Here is an 18,236-nt window from a genome sequence, read left to right on the forward strand (position 1 = left end):
ATCGGGTGGATGAAAGATAATAACAGATAAAACAGGTTTTCGATTTTCCCAATTAGGATGGACAAGACTAAGAGTCAGGCTTTCAAAAGAATTAAAACTTTGTCTGGGTCTTTGATTAATTAATAAGCTAGAATTGAAGATTGCAGCTACTCCTCCTCCTCAACCTGTGCTTCGAGCATTCTGACAGTTACTGTGACTCGGGGGTGTTGATTCATTTAAACTAACATATTCATCCTGCTGTAACCAGGTTTCTGTAAGGCAGAATAAATCAATATTTTGATCAATTATTAAATTGCTTACTAACAGGGACTTAGAAGAGAGAGACCTAATGTTTAATAATCCACATTTAATTGTTTTATTCTTTGGTGCAGTTGATGAAGCTATATTATTTATTGTTTTTGAATTTCTATGCTTAAATAGTTTTTTGCTGATTTTAGCTTTGTTTTTTGGTGGTCTGGGAGCAGGCACCGACTCTATGGGGATGGGGTTTTGGGGGGATGGCAGGAGGAGAGAAGCTACAGTGAGGAGTGTAAGACTGCAGCTCTGCTTCCAGGTCTCAACCCTGGGTAGTCAGGTTTTAGGAGGGTTAATAAATTTGGCCAGATTCCTAGAAATGAGAGCTGCTTCACCCAAAGATAAAGCAGGTTAAGATTACACTGAACTATGTTGTTATCCAGATAAATCGAGCTATAAAGATCAAACAGCTAACAGACAGCAAAACACCACTGTGCTCCGAAACAAGAAAAGGAACTGATACAATACCACAGTGAGATCCAACACCAAGTGGCCAATATGTGAAGGAGTTCTCAGAAACAGTGGTTATGGTGCAAAATATTAGTTTAGTGATTCACAGGAATGCTAATTCCTAAAGATTTTTCAGTTCATAAAGTGAATATTTGAGTTTATAAAGAAAAATGCAGACACTGCTATTTTTTCGAACAGCCCAACATTAACAAACTGAGAATCTACACAGACATTAATTTTTATTAATTTTCCTGTAAAGTAATTGGAAAATTTTGACATTTTCCTACATGTTTTGATTTAGAATATAATGTGCAGTGTCCCCAATGCCTGTAAATAAAAACTATTATAAGGATTGTGAGCTTTATTCATGTTTTTGAATGCACTGCTAATATTTTGAACACAACTGTATATCTAGCATGATTATTTTCCCCTTTGAGAGCTGATGTATTTTAAATGTCTTAAGTTTTTTTTCAGCAGTGTATTTGAGCCTTTATGTATACTTTTGACCCTGTATGGATTAGAGAAAATCCAAAATAAATTCAAACTTCTGCACTCAATTCTTGTTTTTTAAAGACAAAATTCATTCCACTGTAGAGAGCAAGTCAAAAGAATCATTAAAAGACTAAAATAACACTAAAACTAAATATTATCAAACAAGAAAAAGTTAAACTGAAATGAAACTCACTCAGGAAACATAATGAACTAACTGAAAATAAACAGAGCTAAAAATTGAAAAATAAAAATAAAAATATGAATTTATAACAGGCAGCAATGTGATGCAGCGGTTAGTACTGTCACCTCACACCAAGAAAGTTGCAAACCCAGATGCAGACTAAACAAACCTTTATTCAAGAGGAGAAGTAGACCAAATGGTAGCAGATAAAGTCCACAAATACAGTGAGAAAGCACAACCAGAAACCACAGTATGACACCACAAGGAACACCAGCAAACAGAGTTCAAATACAACCAGGGTACACAGCTAAAACTAATCACAGCACACCTGAGACAAGAGATTATCAAAACAGAAAAATCAATGCAGAACACCCAACACAAAGACAGAGAATTAACAGCAATGCACTAAGATATATGGGAGAGAAGGATAAACTAGAACTCAAGGAATTATATATACACTACATTTACAAACAGAAACTAGGTTAAACAGGTGATGTAAGGAAACTTGAGAAGTAAATCATGAAGAACCCAACCACTAATTTAAATACTTTCCAATTATTGCAAGAAATTTTTTTTTGTAGGTTTACAGAACAGAATAGGTCAATTTTAACCATTTCTTAATCACTTCTCCAAGTTGTTTAGATTTGAATACATCTTATTTTCAGCTTGTGACTGCAACCTGGATGGAACAAAATGGCCATCATGTGACCCTGAAACTGGTGAGTGTGTCTGTCGGGTCGGTGTCACTGGTATATTCTGTGATGAATGCGCCCCCGGATTCGACACTTTATTCCCAACCTGTGAGGCATGCCATCCCTGCAATGCACTGTGGACTGAAATCGTCACTGATGTCCAGCAAGCTGCCAAGAGGGTGAGAACCTTCATCCCTCATAACCACCTGAAGCTGACAGATCATCACCTACAGGACATATTTGGCATGCACTCTACACTCAACAGCCTAGCCAACCTGATAGGAGTCTCCGCGTCAAATGTGGAGAATGTGGAGAAACTGTTTCTGAAGTTCAGGTAAGTCCTGAAAGGATGAACTTAAAGGGAAATCCAGTAATCGTAATATATATACTAGGGATGCGTAGATCTGATATTCAGTATTGGTATCAGTCTGATCCTGGCTTAAATTACTGGATCGGACATTGGAAAGAAATAAAAAATGCAATCCAATCCGATCCAGCTAACGTGAGCATTTCACTCACATTAGCTGCATTACAGTTCTCTGTCATCATCATCTTCTTGTGGGTTTGTGGTTGACCAAACCAGCTTAGAGCTGCATTACTGCCAAAAAAACCCCCTCAGATTCTATAAAGTTCTCCGTCGCTGTGACGGATTCCTTTTGACACTGAGTGGATCATTACTGACATGTTTTTCCACGCCTCCACCGCTCTCTACGTGTTTGTGTGTTGTGCCCGCTGTGCTGAGAATTTCAGCTGTTATTTTTTTTCTCTGCTTCAGCTCCCAGAATGGATCGCTATAACCACAGATGTACTGCTAGCAAGTGCCGCTATTAGCACTAGCCATCGTCCGGTACCGCAAGGACCCCTTCCCCGTCAAAATATTTTTTATACTTTAATCCCTGATTAGTGACTAAATATAGACCTGCGGTAGAAACTTATCTTGGAGAATGCTTGTGAATACAAAACATTTCAACATTATGCTCTTGCAGCCCCCAGTTTTTCAACAAACACTGATAACACAATAGCAGTCAGCTCTTTTACGTGCAGTCTGTCTGCACTAGCGCAAAGAGGCGGAGCCGTTATAGAGATGGTGAGCTCAAAGGCAGCAGAAGGAAATGTTTCTCTAGTGTCCAAATGTTATGATCCAAAAGTTTTTTTTCCCCTGTAACCACCATTAAATCTTTACTGGGAAACAGCTGGAGGTCCTTCATCAACCACTTGATCAGTAACTGAAGAAAAGAGAACTTTGTAGCTGCTCCATCCACCCTGGAAAACGGCAGTACGGAAGTTAAAATATGCAGATGAACTGTTTATACGAGGAAAGTATTTCTTATCCAGTTATTTGGGTAATCGATGAAATAATTGATAAAATACTCGATTACTAAAATAATCGATAGTTGCAGCCCAATTTGCAACATGCCGTAAGCGAATGCATCCCCTTCTCACATTGAAGCAGCAGGCTTCAGGTGATAGAGCAATTGTTGTAAGTAAAGACAAAAAGTCACAAAGCGCTGTACAATAATTAAAACACAATATCTCAAAAAAAAAATACCCAGATAAAACACCATGTTAAAAACATATTAACATTACCTTAATAAAAGAAAAAGAATAAAAATAAAGTCAACAGAAAGCCTGGTTAAACAGAAAAGTTTTGGTGGCCAATCCATCTGTGAAAATGATGTGTCTCTGTGGCCACAGGGGCATTGGCCCCATCTGAAATCTGTTTGGCCCCCTGAAGTGCCCCTGTCCTGTCACTCATCTGTCCTTTTGTCCGAGAGCGAGGATCAAATTATAGGTGGATGCAATTACATGCCCGAAACACCAGTAGCGCTCATGAGCCAAATAGTAATGTCCAGGATGAATAAAGCTTACAAAAGAAAAAGAAGATTTAAACGATCTCCCGGAGAAAGTTTTTTTAATTGACAACCGATGCCAGTCTGCATTTTGTGGAGTTTGTTGGTAATAAGTCATAAATCCCTTTTTACTCACAGCTGTCACACAGCGTAAGTCAAACATTAAATTAAGAACCAAAGTTAGTTAAAAGTAATGTTAACTGAGGTCCTACTTGTGTTTAGACATGAATGTTAGCATTTCACTAATTCATGTACTTCTCTGTAATTTGCATTTGTGTGTTAACTTTAATTATAACAGGGTTTCTGCGGGGTAGTAAAAGGTAGTAAATCAAATGAGCTTTTAAGGTTATTAAAAGGTAGTAAAAGGTAACAAACAGAATTTGACTTGGTAGTAAATTTTTCATCACCCCTTCAATATATCTTGACTTTTCCATTGATGCAGTCTATTTGTTTTAAGTTTGTATAACTATAAAATCTGTATAGAAATATAGCTACTCAGCAGGACCTGACCTGACGTTGTTAGACTTGATTGGTTCCACTGTCCGATCTGCTGTGCACAAGCGAGGTGTTGTAGCCACCTAATATGTTGAGACTAGTGAGTCATTTCATGCTTCGTCATGGGAAAATGTAAGTTTTCACAACTTTGGCTTGATGACCCAGCATTCAAAGACTGGCTTAACCCTTTGGAGTCCACGGATGCCCTGGTGTGTCAAAATGACATCGCCGATTTGAGATGATATACTATCAGGACACTGCGGCCCTGAGTCTCCATTTCAGCATGAATCTAAACTGCAGACTTCAAACTACGTACCAGTTTTTAAATTACGTTGATAGGCTAAGTAAAACCAGAGTAATGTCCAGTAATTTATGCCATTCTTTTTTCTGTATATTGTCCTCACCTTCGATGCACATTTTGTGCAGAAATAAATGGCAAAAAAGTGAGTTTCGCTAACAGGAAGTGCTTGCTAATAAAAACAAAACAAAAACAAAATAATTCCCGACAACCCCTTTCCTATTGGTGGAAAAATGCACCATATCAACCAATCAAAAAATTACGTGGTAACACGATGCATTTGGGTGCATTTGGCTGTTGAGGTACAGGTGAAAAAGTGGTAAAAGAGACATTACTGGCAAGTTTTTCCTGTGATGGGCCCCTCGTTCTTGTGGAGGACAAACTGTTTTTTGAGGTGGCATAAATAATTTGTGTAGCATCTTGATGTGAGTCCTGATTGCTCTGCAAATAGTTGTACAGAAAAACACCTGAGGCCTTTCCTGTATTTTACTGTGAATAGTTGTATATAACTTTATTATTTACTATATTTTTACACAAGTTTTGAAAATTTACAACTTATATTTGCATTTTAAGTTGTAAAAATAATTTAGGTATGTTTGTGATTTTTACAGTAAAAATAAAATATAACTTTTTTCTACTCGGATTTTATGTGTTTATATGATTATAAGTCCAATGTATAAAGTCAAAATGAAAGAATAACTACACAGTCACACACATGAGGTCATCCTGAAAAAAATGATACCAAACAAGGCAAGGTGTGCGACATTGACAAAAAATATCTTGATATTTTCTGTAATTTTTTCAGTAACAATAATAAACAATATTTTGCATTATTTAAAAATGTATTTGAAATGCAAGCTGGGAAAATCTAAGATTTAAATCACTGTTTTTGACATGTTGATTTATTATTTTATTTAACATTTATTTAACTAGGAAAACACATTGAGATTAAAATCTCTTTTTCAACCTGGGCATGAAAAACTTTTCAAAAGAAATCGTTCAATACAGAAAAGAAAGAAATAAAGAAAGAAAAATCAAAAAAGAGGCTGTCCAAGGGGATTCCCTCTACATTATAGCAAAATAAATCACAGAAACTACACACCTTTATCTCATCAGAAACCCACTTTTTGGTAGTTTCAGCATATTATCCGAGGCTCCAAACAGGTGCGCTGCGAGAACGTCGCTAGGTTATGACACAGTAATCATAACATACCTACTTTGTGTGTTTTGTCAGACACCTTACCTGATTCAGGTTTATCTTGAACAACAGTTCCCGAAACTTTTCATATTAGTCATACTCGTTGATGATGGAACCGGTTTGTTGTCGAGCTATCTGCTATTTCTTCCCCTGGCGCTGTGTTTACTCATTTCCAGCTTTAGGTGTGTTGTTTAGGCAGCTATGCACAGTATAAGATAAGATAAAACTTTAATGATCCCATGACGGGGAAATTTGCGCATTACAGCAGCTCAGTATAGAGAAAAATGAAAAGGATGAGTAAAAAAACAAATGAATTAAAATAGAATAGAAAAAACTATACATATATACATAAGCACTATATACATAAAATATATATCAATGTCAATACACACATGTACATACACATCAAAACACTATATACAGATATCAAAACATTATATACATTAGTAGCTGGTAAGGTACACAGCATACACGGTATGCATTATATGGGTGAGTGTAATAAATAAAATGTATCTGGACTGTAAGGATAAAGTGATGGCAGAGGAGGTAAAGTGTCCAAGTAACTCAAGACATTATGAAGTGTTATACAGTCTAACTGCTGTTGGGATGAATGACCTGCGAAAGCGCTCCTTCCTGCAGTGAGGATGTTTGAGTCTCTGACTGAAGGAGCTGCTCAGCTCACCCACGGTCTCATGCAGAGGGTGATGGGGGTTCTCCATGATGGATGTCAGCTTTGCTAACATCCTCCTCTCACCCACCACCATCACAGACTCCAGAGGACATCCCAACACAGAGCTAGACCTCCGCACCAGTTTGTCGATCCTGCTTCTGTCCCTTTGGGTGCATCCACCCCCCCACAGCAGGCCACTGCATAGAAAAGGGCAGATGCTACCACTGTGTCATAAAAGGTCTTTAACAGAGTCCTGCAGACACCAAAGGACCTCAGTCTCCTCAGCAGGTGGAGTCGACTCTGGCCCTTCTTATACAAGACGTCTGTGTTAGTAGTCCAGTCCAGCTTGTTATTGAGATGAACACCCAGATACTTGTAAGAGACCACTGTCTCAATGTCCTTTCCCTGGATGTTCACTGGTGCTGTAGGGGGTGGCTTCGTCCTGAAGTCTATGACCATCTCCTTCGTCTTGCTGGTGTTGATTTGGAGTGCGTTGTTCTCACACCAGCCGACAAAGTCACTGATGACCCCCCTGTATTCCTCGTCATTCCCATCTGATACACATCCAATGATGGCCGTATCATCTGAGAACTTCTGTAGGTGGCAGTGGTCTGAGTTGTACCTGAAGTCTGAGGTGTACAGACTGAACAGAAAGGGTGAGAGGACCGTGCCCTGTGGCGCCCCCGTGCTGCAGACTACCACATCAGACACACAGTCATGGCACCTCACATACTGTGGTCTGTTGGTGAGGTAGTCGATGGTCCATGCCGTCAGCTGACTGTCTACTCCGGCTCCCTCCATCTTCCCTCTCAGTAGTGCAGGCTGGATGGTGTTGAAAGCACTGGAGAAGTCAAAGAACATGGCCCTCACAGTGTTCCCTGCCTGCTCTAGGTGAGAGAGAGATCTGTGCAGCAGGTAGATGATGGCATCGTCCACCCCGATGCCGGGCTGGTAGGCGAACTGCAGGGGGTCCAGCGCTGAGCTCACCAGTGGGCGGAGGTGGTGCAGGAAGAGCCTCTCCATGGTCTTCATCAGGTGAGAAGTCAGGGCCACAGGTCTGTAGTGGTTGGACTCCCTGGGATGTGCGATCTTTGGCACTGGAACTATGCAGGAAGTCTTCCACAGTTCAGGAACCCTCTCCAGATTCAGGCTCAGGTTGAAGATGTGCAGGACCACCTGACAGAGCTGGTCTGCACAGTCCCAGAGCAGTCTGGAGCTGATTCCATCCGGACCCGCTGCCTTCCTGATCTTCGTCTTTCTGAGCTGACTTCTCACCTGATCAGCCATGAGGTGGATGTGAGGCTGGGTTGGGGTGGGTGATGGGGCTGGCTCTGCTGTGGGTGAGGGTGAGGAGAGTACAGGCAATGATAGCACTACACCAGGAGAGAGGGGGGTCAGCATACAGAGGGGGGGCAGATGGGAGCTGAGGGGTGGGGGAGGTGGTCAACGACCCAGAGCCAAATCTATTGAAAAAAAGATTCAGTTTGTTAGCCCACCCCCGGTCAGCAGACACTGTGGCTCCTCCATTGTCCTCAAAGTGGCCAGAGATTTTTTTCATGTTTCTCCAGACTTCTCGGACTTTGTTATGTTGGAGCTGTTCCTCCATCTTCCTCCTGAAGCTCTCTTTGCCTCTCCGGATCTTGTATTTCACATCCTTTTGTACTCTCCTCAGTTCCTCCTTTTCTCCAGATCTGAAGGCCCTCTTCTTCTCGTTCAGCAGGGCCTTCAGCTCTGGGGTCACCCACGGTTTATTGTTGGAGAAGCACCGTACCTTCTTGGTTGGCACAGTGTTCTCCACACAGAAGTTCATGTAGTCTGTGATGCAGTGGGTGAGGGCGTCGATGTCCTCACCGTGAGGCCTGCAGAGTTCCTGCCAGTCTGTACATTCAAAACAGTCTCTCAGGGCCTCACTGCAGTCCTCAGACCACAGTCTTATTGTCTTCTTGGTGGGGGGTTTCCTCTTCACAATGGGGGTGTAGGTGGGGTGAAGAATGACCAGGTTGTGGTCTGAGTGGCCAAGCGGGGGTAGAGGTGATGAGCTGTAAGCCTCCCTTGTGTGGCAGTTAACATATTGGGTGAAGTTAGGGAGAGTGGAAGAAGGTGAGGCATGGTTGAAGTCCCCAGAGATGATAAGATAGTGTTTATTTGTCACATGCACAGTTATACACAGTACAATGCACAGTGAAATGTATTTTGTACCTGCAACCTAATAAACACACACATATAAATAAGAAGAATAAAAATAAAAAAAAGTAATTCACACTATACACTATACTCTATATACTATACACTATACACACTTTTTAAATTATAATATTTACACTGTGCAATAATGGTCCAGTTAGGGCTCAGAGTTGAGCAGACGGATGGCTTGTGGGTAAAAACTCTTCTTCAACCTTTCAGTCTTAGTCCTCAGGCAGCGGTAACGCCGGCCTGATGGGAGCAGGGAGAAGAGAGAGTGTCCAGGGTGGCTGGGCTGTTTTAGGATCTTCATGGCCCTCAGCCTGCACTGCTTGGTGTAAATGTCCTGCAGGTTGGGGAGGGTGGTTCTGATGGTCCGTTCAGCTGAACGAACCACCCTTTTTAGGGCCATGAATTCCTGCTTGGTGCAGTTTCCCATCCAGGTGGTGATGCTCCCACGCATGATGCTCTCGATGGTGCAGGTGTAAAAGTTCCTGAGCACCTTGAGTGGGAGCTTGAAGTCTCTCAGCCGCCTGAGGAGGTAGAGACGCTGTCTGGCCTTCTTCACAGTGATGTTTATGTGATGAGTCCAGGACAGGTCCTGTGAGATGGTCACTCCCAGGTATTTGAAAGTGTCCACTCTTTCCACCTCAGCACCACTGATGACAAGTGGATAGATAATCAGGGACTGCGGATGTGCCGTCTGTAACTGAGAGACGGTGGTGTGGATGTCCTCACAGGCTGCTGTAGCGTCGGCCGAGGGCGGGATGTAAACAATTAACACAATAACGTGAAAACTCCCGGGCCAGGTGGTATGGCCGAACGCTAACCGCTAACAGTTCAATGTCTTTGGTACAGCGCTGCTCCTTCACAGTGATGTGTCCTGGGTTACACCATCTCTCATTAACGTACATCGCCAGTCCCCCACCTCTCCTCTTACCACTCTCCCTCATGCTCCGGTCCGCTCTCACCAGCTGAAAGCCCTCCAATGTTACGACGGAGTCCGGTGTGTGATCCGTGAGCCAAGTCTCCGTGAACAGCAGGAGGCTGCTCTGCTGGTACTCCCACTGCAGTCTGGTTAGCGCCGTCAGCTCTTCCATCTTGTTGGGTAAAGATCTTACGTTGCCCATGAGAATAGATGGAATGCTCGGTTTGTACCGTCTCCTCCTCTCCCGGTACTTCGCTCCAGCTCTGCATCCCTTCCTCCGACGATGTAATTCCTTCGGAATCTCGGGTTTCTCCTCCGGGAGTACCCTCCTGTTGCACAGGGCTAACAGCTGATCCCGGCTGTAAACAATAGAGTGGCTCACAGGTTCTCCAGATGAAGTGGTGAAAAGTCCCAAGAATTCAGCAGTTTTTGAGCAAAACAGTGAGTCTGGCAGCTTAAAATGAGCAGGGTGAGAGGAGGGAGAGAGCAGCAGGACCCAGTAGACCAGAGGCTGGTCAAGAACAGGGCACCTCCAGTCCCTTTTCATCAGGTCAGAAATCATTTAGGGAGAGCAACAACAGTTAATGCTATAAGGTATGAAATGTCTGATATTGTTATTTAGTGAAATAGCACATAAGTTCAATGAATTCTTACACCTCCTGGGGATAAGATTTACAAAAACCTTAATGAGTTTAATTTTTATTGGTCCATCTTTTATTGGTACATCTACCACAAATACTTAGCCACTCTATGAATACTGTGGCGACTTTTTTTTTTTGTGGCCAGGCAGTGTATAAAGGGTTAGGATTATTTTTGCTTCCATGCAGCCAGACTTTCTTGTAATTTTAAAGTGGTCTTGGGCACTGTTTCTCCAGCTTTCTGAAGGTCTTCCAAAGATCTTCTTTGACATTGGCTGCTTTTTCACTTATTTTCAGTCCAGTCCTTGCACCTGACCATTTTCAGAGGATTTTTTAATTTATTTTTTTAAACCCTGTAACGCCGAATGTGTTGTCGGGGACACATCATACTTCAGATGTCCCACTGTTCGTGGACTTTTGGCAATAATTACCGTAATAACCCTATGTTGGCTGTGAAGGACAAACGGTCACGCAGTTACAGTAATTCAAAGTGCGTTTGATCGGACGTCTCAGTGATGATACCCTCTGTGTTATCCAGCTGTTCACGGCAGGTAAGGGCAGGTCACAGGTGCGTCAGTGGCAAATGCCCAGTGTTATAGGGTTACGCCACTTAACTCTGACCTATGAATCATTTGAGCATAAAACGGCTCCTAAGTTGTGTCAACACAACAGACAACTTTGAAAAGAACCATTTTTAAATTGTGTTTTTAGGCACTTTGTTGCTAGCAGCCGGACATAAAAAACACAATTTGTTTCATAGTTGAATCTATTAAAATTGCCAAACATAACACAATTTGACAGCATAAAATAGTATTTTTGCTCCAACAAACTGATTCCTGAAGAGCTATTAGCAGAAAACTCAGCATATCTCAGCATGATGTGCAGTGTGTCCTTAAAAAAATACAGTAAACAGGACAAGAGGATGACAGAAAAAGAAGTCTGAGGCTTAAAAAACTATCTACAGCAGATGAACAGTATCTGAAAGTCATGTTCTTAAGAAACAGGGGAAAAAAATCCAGCAAACACCTGACATAGGACCTGGGAGATGCATCTGGCCCTTCTGCTGATCCATTTCCTGTTCACTGAAGCCTCATCAGAAATGGTCTCAGTGGAATGGCAGCTGTCAAGAAGCCATTCTTAAGGGATGGAAATGGGGAGAAAAGGCTGAGGTATACCACATTGCAAAGGAACTGGGTTGAAAATCAGTGGCAACAGGTCATCCATATTAAATCCACATTTATATATATATATATATATATATATATATATATATATATATATATATATATATATATATATATATATATATATAAATTATCTGAAATCATTGTCCATATATATATGGAGGAGGTCAGGTGAGAATTCCAATAGTGAGTGTCTGCAGCCATCTGTAAAACACGGTGGGAGGCTCTGTCATGGTTGGGGCTGCATTTCATCTAGTGGTGTTGGAAATCTTTTCAAAATTGGTGGAAATATGAATGCAGAAAAGTATAATCAGATTTTGATCCTCCATGTAACACTCTCTGAAAAGAGTCTGATTGGCAACAGCTTCATTTTTCAGGGATAGTGTTTTTAAGACATTCTTGCAGTTTAACTATTCAGTTATACTGAGTAATCAAACTGTATTTATCTCACAGGAAGTTGAAAAATGCCATCGACCCAAATGTGATCCTGATCAACGCGTCTCCCCTCCTCAACACTGAAATTGACAACAGTCATCTGGAGTTCAAGAACCTGATGAAGAACCTGAAGGAGAAACTCAACTATGTGCCAACTGATGAAGAAAATGTCCGACTAGAAGGTACAGAGATTTTTATATAATTTTGTTTTTTCAAATGTGTTTCTTTTAAAGTCACTTCAGTGTCACTTCAGTGTCACATCCCATCAGAGATTTTTTCTTTTTCTTAGAGTCCTTGAAATGTCTTTAGTTGATCTCCAGATGATCGTTTTCTGAGTTCTTGATGACTCCACATTTGAATGAATGATGAGGAGTTAAATACCTAAAAATGTCTACTTATCTCTATCAGAAAATGAAGAATCCTGAATAATTTCTTAACCCTTAACTGGCCGCTCCAAAATCACCAAAAATGCCTGAAAAAGCATACCCAAATTAAATAAGCTGCTGTTCCTGAACTCTTTGGAGTACATGCAAAAGCTTGGTCTCTTTATGAAGAAGACAAGCTATAGTTTTCATTTTTGCAGTCAAAAATGCTGTAACTGTAATGAGAATGTAGCTATTAAGTTTGGAACACAGAAAAATTTTTGCCTCGCCTAGATTTTTCCTGTTTGTTTTCATGTAACTACACCCTGAGTGTAGAAGGTATCGACTGGATAATATAATGAAGCTGTAGAATGAAGTCTTGTTGACGTGCATTTCAAATTTTATCAATATAGTACAAAAACCTGCTGTTTTGTAAAGGTTTTTGTGTGTTGATGTCCAGGCCTGGTCTCACATGTTAGCAGCCTTTGTTATACAAACTTCAAATGGCTGTAACTCCTCAATGCTTCAACATACAGTCATCAATGAGGCTCTAATCAAAGATACTACCCTGAGGAATCCTCTGATATACACAACTTTACTGATAGTACAAATTAATTATAATTATAGACATAAAAATCAGATGTTGCCCTAATTTGTAAACGGAAAATATTAGGCCTTCATTCACAAACCCCCCCCCAGTCTATTTTCAGTGATTCCTTCACACACCCAAAATAAATAAATTGTATATTGATCAAAAGTTACAGTAAATGTAAACACTACATGTTCACATAAAATTAAAAAAAACCACAATCCTCCCAATAGTCCTTCTGATACACAACTTACAACCCCCTCCCAAACAATTACCCCCGAACAAAACGTACACAAAGCCCACCACAGAGCAGAAAGCTTTTTGTAAAAATTTAGACATTTACTGGTCAAAAAAAGCTCTGAGCTATTGTCCTCCTCAACCTGCTGTAATAAATGTAATAAAGACCCCGTGAAAGCCTCATCGAGACCTATAACAACCTTCCCTGCCCCCAACACTGCTTTTGTAAATTTCCATATTTAAAGCACACACACAATATAAGCGGCGTGACAACAGCGTACGTGATATTTTCTGTGTAATGGTGCATGTCAAGCTCACCATTACATACATATTTCCATCTAAACGGCATATAATATGAGGACGAGCTGAGAATAAAAAGTTACACGCACCATGAATCGCTGTCGGAGTACAGCTGTTTGTTCGTGGGATTTTGCAGCGATAAAACCGGTCGAATCAGCGACGAAATCTTCTAATAAATAATAATCCACTCTCGTGAGTCATTTAGTCACTTCATTGAATAAATATAGTCTGTTTTTGATGCATTCTGACAATCTGTTGGTGAGAAAAAGTATTGTAAACACTGTTTACGCACGACGGCACACAGACTCTTACTTCCTGCTCAGTTTCACACACGGAGGACGCACTGGCTACGCAGGGAGTTTATGTTTTCATGTGAAAACACACCCCTACATACCCACGTGTCAGGAATTTTATTGGCTATACATCTGTGGTTTTGGATTTTGGGTCAGAGTCAACCAAGAAGATTGGAGAACAATTGGAGAGCATTTGTGGGCATATCCAGAGAAGTCACATGATGCATATTATTGGCTATGGAAAATCCATTTTATAACATGATTGGCCAAATGAGGTGTCAATCCAATTCTGAAGGTCTAGTCTGTCATATAAAAGCATCGTAAGGGCGGACTGCAGCATTACTGTGATGCTGTGAAGCTTCAAAGTCAGAAAGCACTACAAACGGCCCGCGGGCGGGCCAGTTAATAGGGTAAGCTGCTTTCATCCACCAGCAATTTAATTAAAAAACAGAAGGAGCAGAACTGTTTTAAACCTGACACTGCACGGTTTCAAATAATCAATATAACATATGCAGAGAAACGTACAAAAATGGAAAATGTCAATTCTTCATCAGAGATGAACATAAATCAACAGAAAATGTTTTCTTTTGGCTTCCATCACAGAACAGACTTCATATTCATGATCTCAGTTTTATTTGACATAAGTTCTCTGCTGAGCAGGTGTCCCATGTGAATCTGTTGTAGAACTGCTGGATAAGATCCAGAAGCTTCATAAAGTATTCATGTCAGATGACAAAAGGGTGAGAAATGCCAACAAAGCTGTAGAGGACTCCATAGACACCAGACAGGAAGTCAAAAGCAAACTGAGCACCTGCAGCAGCACAGGAGACCTGGGATCACTGGAGATGAAGGTCAAAGAGCTCAGTGTGGTTCAACTCAACCAGAAGGTGAGTCTTTACCAAATAAGTCATAAACATTTAAGTTTTAACCTGTAGTAAGGCAGCTCAACTCCCGGTTTGGTTCATGTCATAGATGTTGCATTTAATGGTCTTCCACGATTAAATACGCACGGTCACCTCTCAGCTTCCTCTTTGTCTTTGGGATGTCTATCAGCTGACCAGAGTAAAAGTGAGGGGATGTATAGGTGGAGCAGGTGAGACAGATACTTTAGGGTGAGGCCATGAAGACAAAAACAAATAAAAGAATTTTGAAATCAATCCCAAGAGACAATGAATCCATCCATCCATTCTATTCTGCTTAAACCAGTTTTTTAAACTGCTTGAACCAAGACTTTATAGCTGTTCTTCTAGCTGTGAGGCAGCAGCACTAACCACCACGCCATTGTGCCAATGGGAAATGAAGTGATGCTAAAATTGATGCAATGTGCTAAAATCGGTGCAGTGTGCTCACAGCAGTGTTAATTTCGCTGACAAAATATTTTAGTCATAATTTTCGTCAAACCTTTTTTTTCATGACAAAACGAGAGAATAACTAAATAAAAACTACCTAAAACGATAAAAACAATGACGAGATTAATTGACACTTTCGTCAACGAATGAAAACGAGACAAAACGCTTGGTGGGAATGACATCCAATCAGAACTAATTTAATTTTGTGAAAGGCAGGGACAAGTTAGGAAAACATCCAATCAAACGCACAGTTGCGCAAATTTGCTCTAAACCCAGGAAGGCCAAACTACTCTGATTTGTCGTTACTTCCAATAGAACTTAGTTATGTAAACAATGTCAGCAGGGAGAAAGAGAAGAGCCGATGTATGGACACATTTGTCCTTTGACGTTGTGACAAACAAAACGATGTGTAAACCACGTGGGGGGACTATCTCGGGTAAAAACAGACAAATCTTAAACGACATCTGCAAACCAGTCACCCAGATCTCCATGCAAAGGTCAGCATTTTAATATCATGCAGGGTAAAGTGTTTTTCCCAGTTTAGCGTTTGTGTTTAGAGAAAATCTCCACACCGCAGTGGATTAGCCTTTATAATCTTAGTCCTGAACACTGCCCTGTACCTTTCAGAGCGTGTCCTGCTGTAAAACGCTCGTATTATCTCAATAAGGTGGTGTTAATGATCAGGTGTGTGGGAAGCAGGTGAAACGCCAATGTTAATATTATTAATAATAATCCATAACTTTTAATAAATGTTTAATTTTGTGTAGGTGTGTATAATGACTAATTCAAGGGAACTGAATAAAAAGCATTTACATTTTACACCCTTTATATTTTAGTCACTAAATCGACTGTAGATTTAGTCGACTATATTCTTACAATAATTCGACTAAAACTAAAACTAAAACTAAAACTATTCAGATGACTAAATTATGACTACAACTAAATTACATTTTCATCAAAAGACTATGACTAAAACTAAATCAAAATTTGCTGTCAAAATTAACACTGGCTCACAGGCAGCAGTGATAACCACCATGCCATCATGCCAATGGGCAATGAAGTGCTAAACTCAGTGCCATGTGCTAAAATTGGTGCAATGTGCTCATGTTTTTTTGTTTTGTTTTTTTTACACCAACTAAAAGTCAAGCATTTTGTACTATCTGTAGTCGGGTAAGCAGCGTCTGGTTCAACCCAGCATAAAGTGCACTGCAGTAGTTTAAATGAGTTGTGATAAAAACATGGATTAATATCTCAAAGTGATGAAAGAAATGGCTTCACCTTGGCTAGTTGCCTTAATTGATAAAACTGGACTTGACGCACAGATTAAATCAGTAGTCAAGTTTAAGATCACTGTCCAATTTTACACCCAGGTTTGTTGCGTTCTGTGTCAGATATTGACTCAAAGGACCAGATCAAGATTAATTTTGGAGGCATCACGAGGCCTAAACAATATGACCTCACTCTTTTTATTGTTTAGATGCAGTTTGTACACTGCCATGTCTTGATATCTCCTATGCACTCTAAGAATATATGTATTTTCTTGCTTCAGTGGCACATAAATTTGACAGTCATCAGCATAAAAGTGGAACGTGTTGTCATGTCTTCTAAGAATTGATCCCATTGGAAGTAGGAACAGGGAGAAGAGAAGAGGGCCAAGAATAGAGCCTTGAGGCACTCCACATATAAGGGGCACTACACAAGATTCAACTCCAATACGGACACACAAACTTCTCTCTGATAAGTAGGATCTGAACCAATCTAAAACAACACCCTCAATGCCCACTCAGTTTTCCAGGGAAGACATGAGGATCTAATGGTTCACTGTATCGAAGGCTGCTGTTAGGTCACAGAACCAGAACAACACAGTGACCAGAGTCAGTGGCTAAAATAAAAGTCATTAAAAACTCTCAACAGTGCTGACTCAGTACTGTGACAGGATTTGAAACCAAATTGGAACTCCTCCAAAGTGTCCCGCTTATTTAAAATTAAACTCAGATGGCAGTAGACAGTTTTCTCTAGAATTTTGTAAAGAAAAAGGATTAGACGGTCCTAAGCCAGGTTTTTAAGAAGTGGGGTCACCACTGCATTCTTGAAGCTGGCAAGCACTAGTTAACCTCCTATTAATAATATTAAGCATATATGGTGCCAAGTTGGAAAGGACCTCTTTAAATAGACGAGGTGGAATGGGGTCATTTGGAGACCCAGCAGGCTTCATATGACCAATGATATTTCTCAAACACGGCAATCTGACAGGCTCAACCTGTTCAAAAACAGCCAGGTACATGACAGAGATGGAGGGGTCATAAGAGGGAGGATTAATTATTCCTATTAATATTCATAACCATCTCAAACATCTTCACTCTGAGTTCTGGCTTACTTGTCGTTCCTCGGATACTAAAGAGTAGAATGGGAGGCAGAACCTTCAGCTTTCAGGCCCCTCTTCTGTGGAACCAGCTCCCAGCTTGGATCCAGGACACCCTCTCAATTTTTAAGATTAGGCTTAAAACTTTCATTTTGATCAAGCTTATAGTTAGTCCCATGATGCACTCAGTGTTTCTTTTCATTCACCTCTTTTTACTCTGTTTATACCCCACTCTGCATTTAATCATTAGTTATCATTAATCTTTGGCTCTCTTCCACATTGTGTTTCTTGTCCTGTCTCTCTCCCCTCAGCCCCAACCAGTCATGGCAGATGGCTGCCCCTTCCTGAGCCTGGTTCTGCTGGAGCTTTGTTCCTGTTAAAAGGGAGTTTTTCCTAAACTCGAAGTGCTTGCTCATAGGATATCATTTTGAAAGTTGGGATTTTCTCTGTAATTATTGTAGGGCCTTTACCTTACAATATAAAGCACCTTGGGGCGACTGTTTGTTGTGATTTGGCGCTATATAAATAAAATTGAAATGAAGTACAGTTGGGTGGCAGAAAGCACTAGACTCACCAACAGTTTCAGTAACACACAGAAAGGCCAATCTGCAGGATGCAAATAAATCTTTCGGGATAAAGGTTTTGCTAGCCTTCCTGTCATGTTCAGGTCAAATCTGACCAATTTACAACTTAAAACACTCATAAATATTGTGTTTTACATCTGATTGCCTCAAGGCCTTATCCTCCACATTATACAC

General features: G+C 40.6%; 1 protein-coding gene across 1 annotated transcript in view; it reads left to right on the forward strand.

The window, feature by feature from the left end:
• Nucleotides 1-18,236, forward strand: part of lamb4 (laminin, beta 4) — a 146,301-nt gene that overhangs the window by 110,807 nt on the left and 17,258 nt on the right. The window contains 3 exon segments of the mRNA XM_030731998.1: nucleotides 2,083-2,443; nucleotides 12,005-12,168; nucleotides 14,452-14,654. Coding sequence (XP_030587858.1) covers nucleotides 2,083-2,443; nucleotides 12,005-12,168; nucleotides 14,452-14,654 — 728 coding nt within the window.

The sequence above is a fragment of the Archocentrus centrarchus genome, chromosome 6 (genome assembly GCF_007364275.1).
Source record: "Archocentrus centrarchus isolate MPI-CPG fArcCen1 chromosome 6, fArcCen1, whole genome shotgun sequence".
Taxonomy (NCBI): Eukaryota; Metazoa; Chordata; class Actinopteri; order Cichliformes; family Cichlidae; genus Archocentrus; species Archocentrus centrarchus.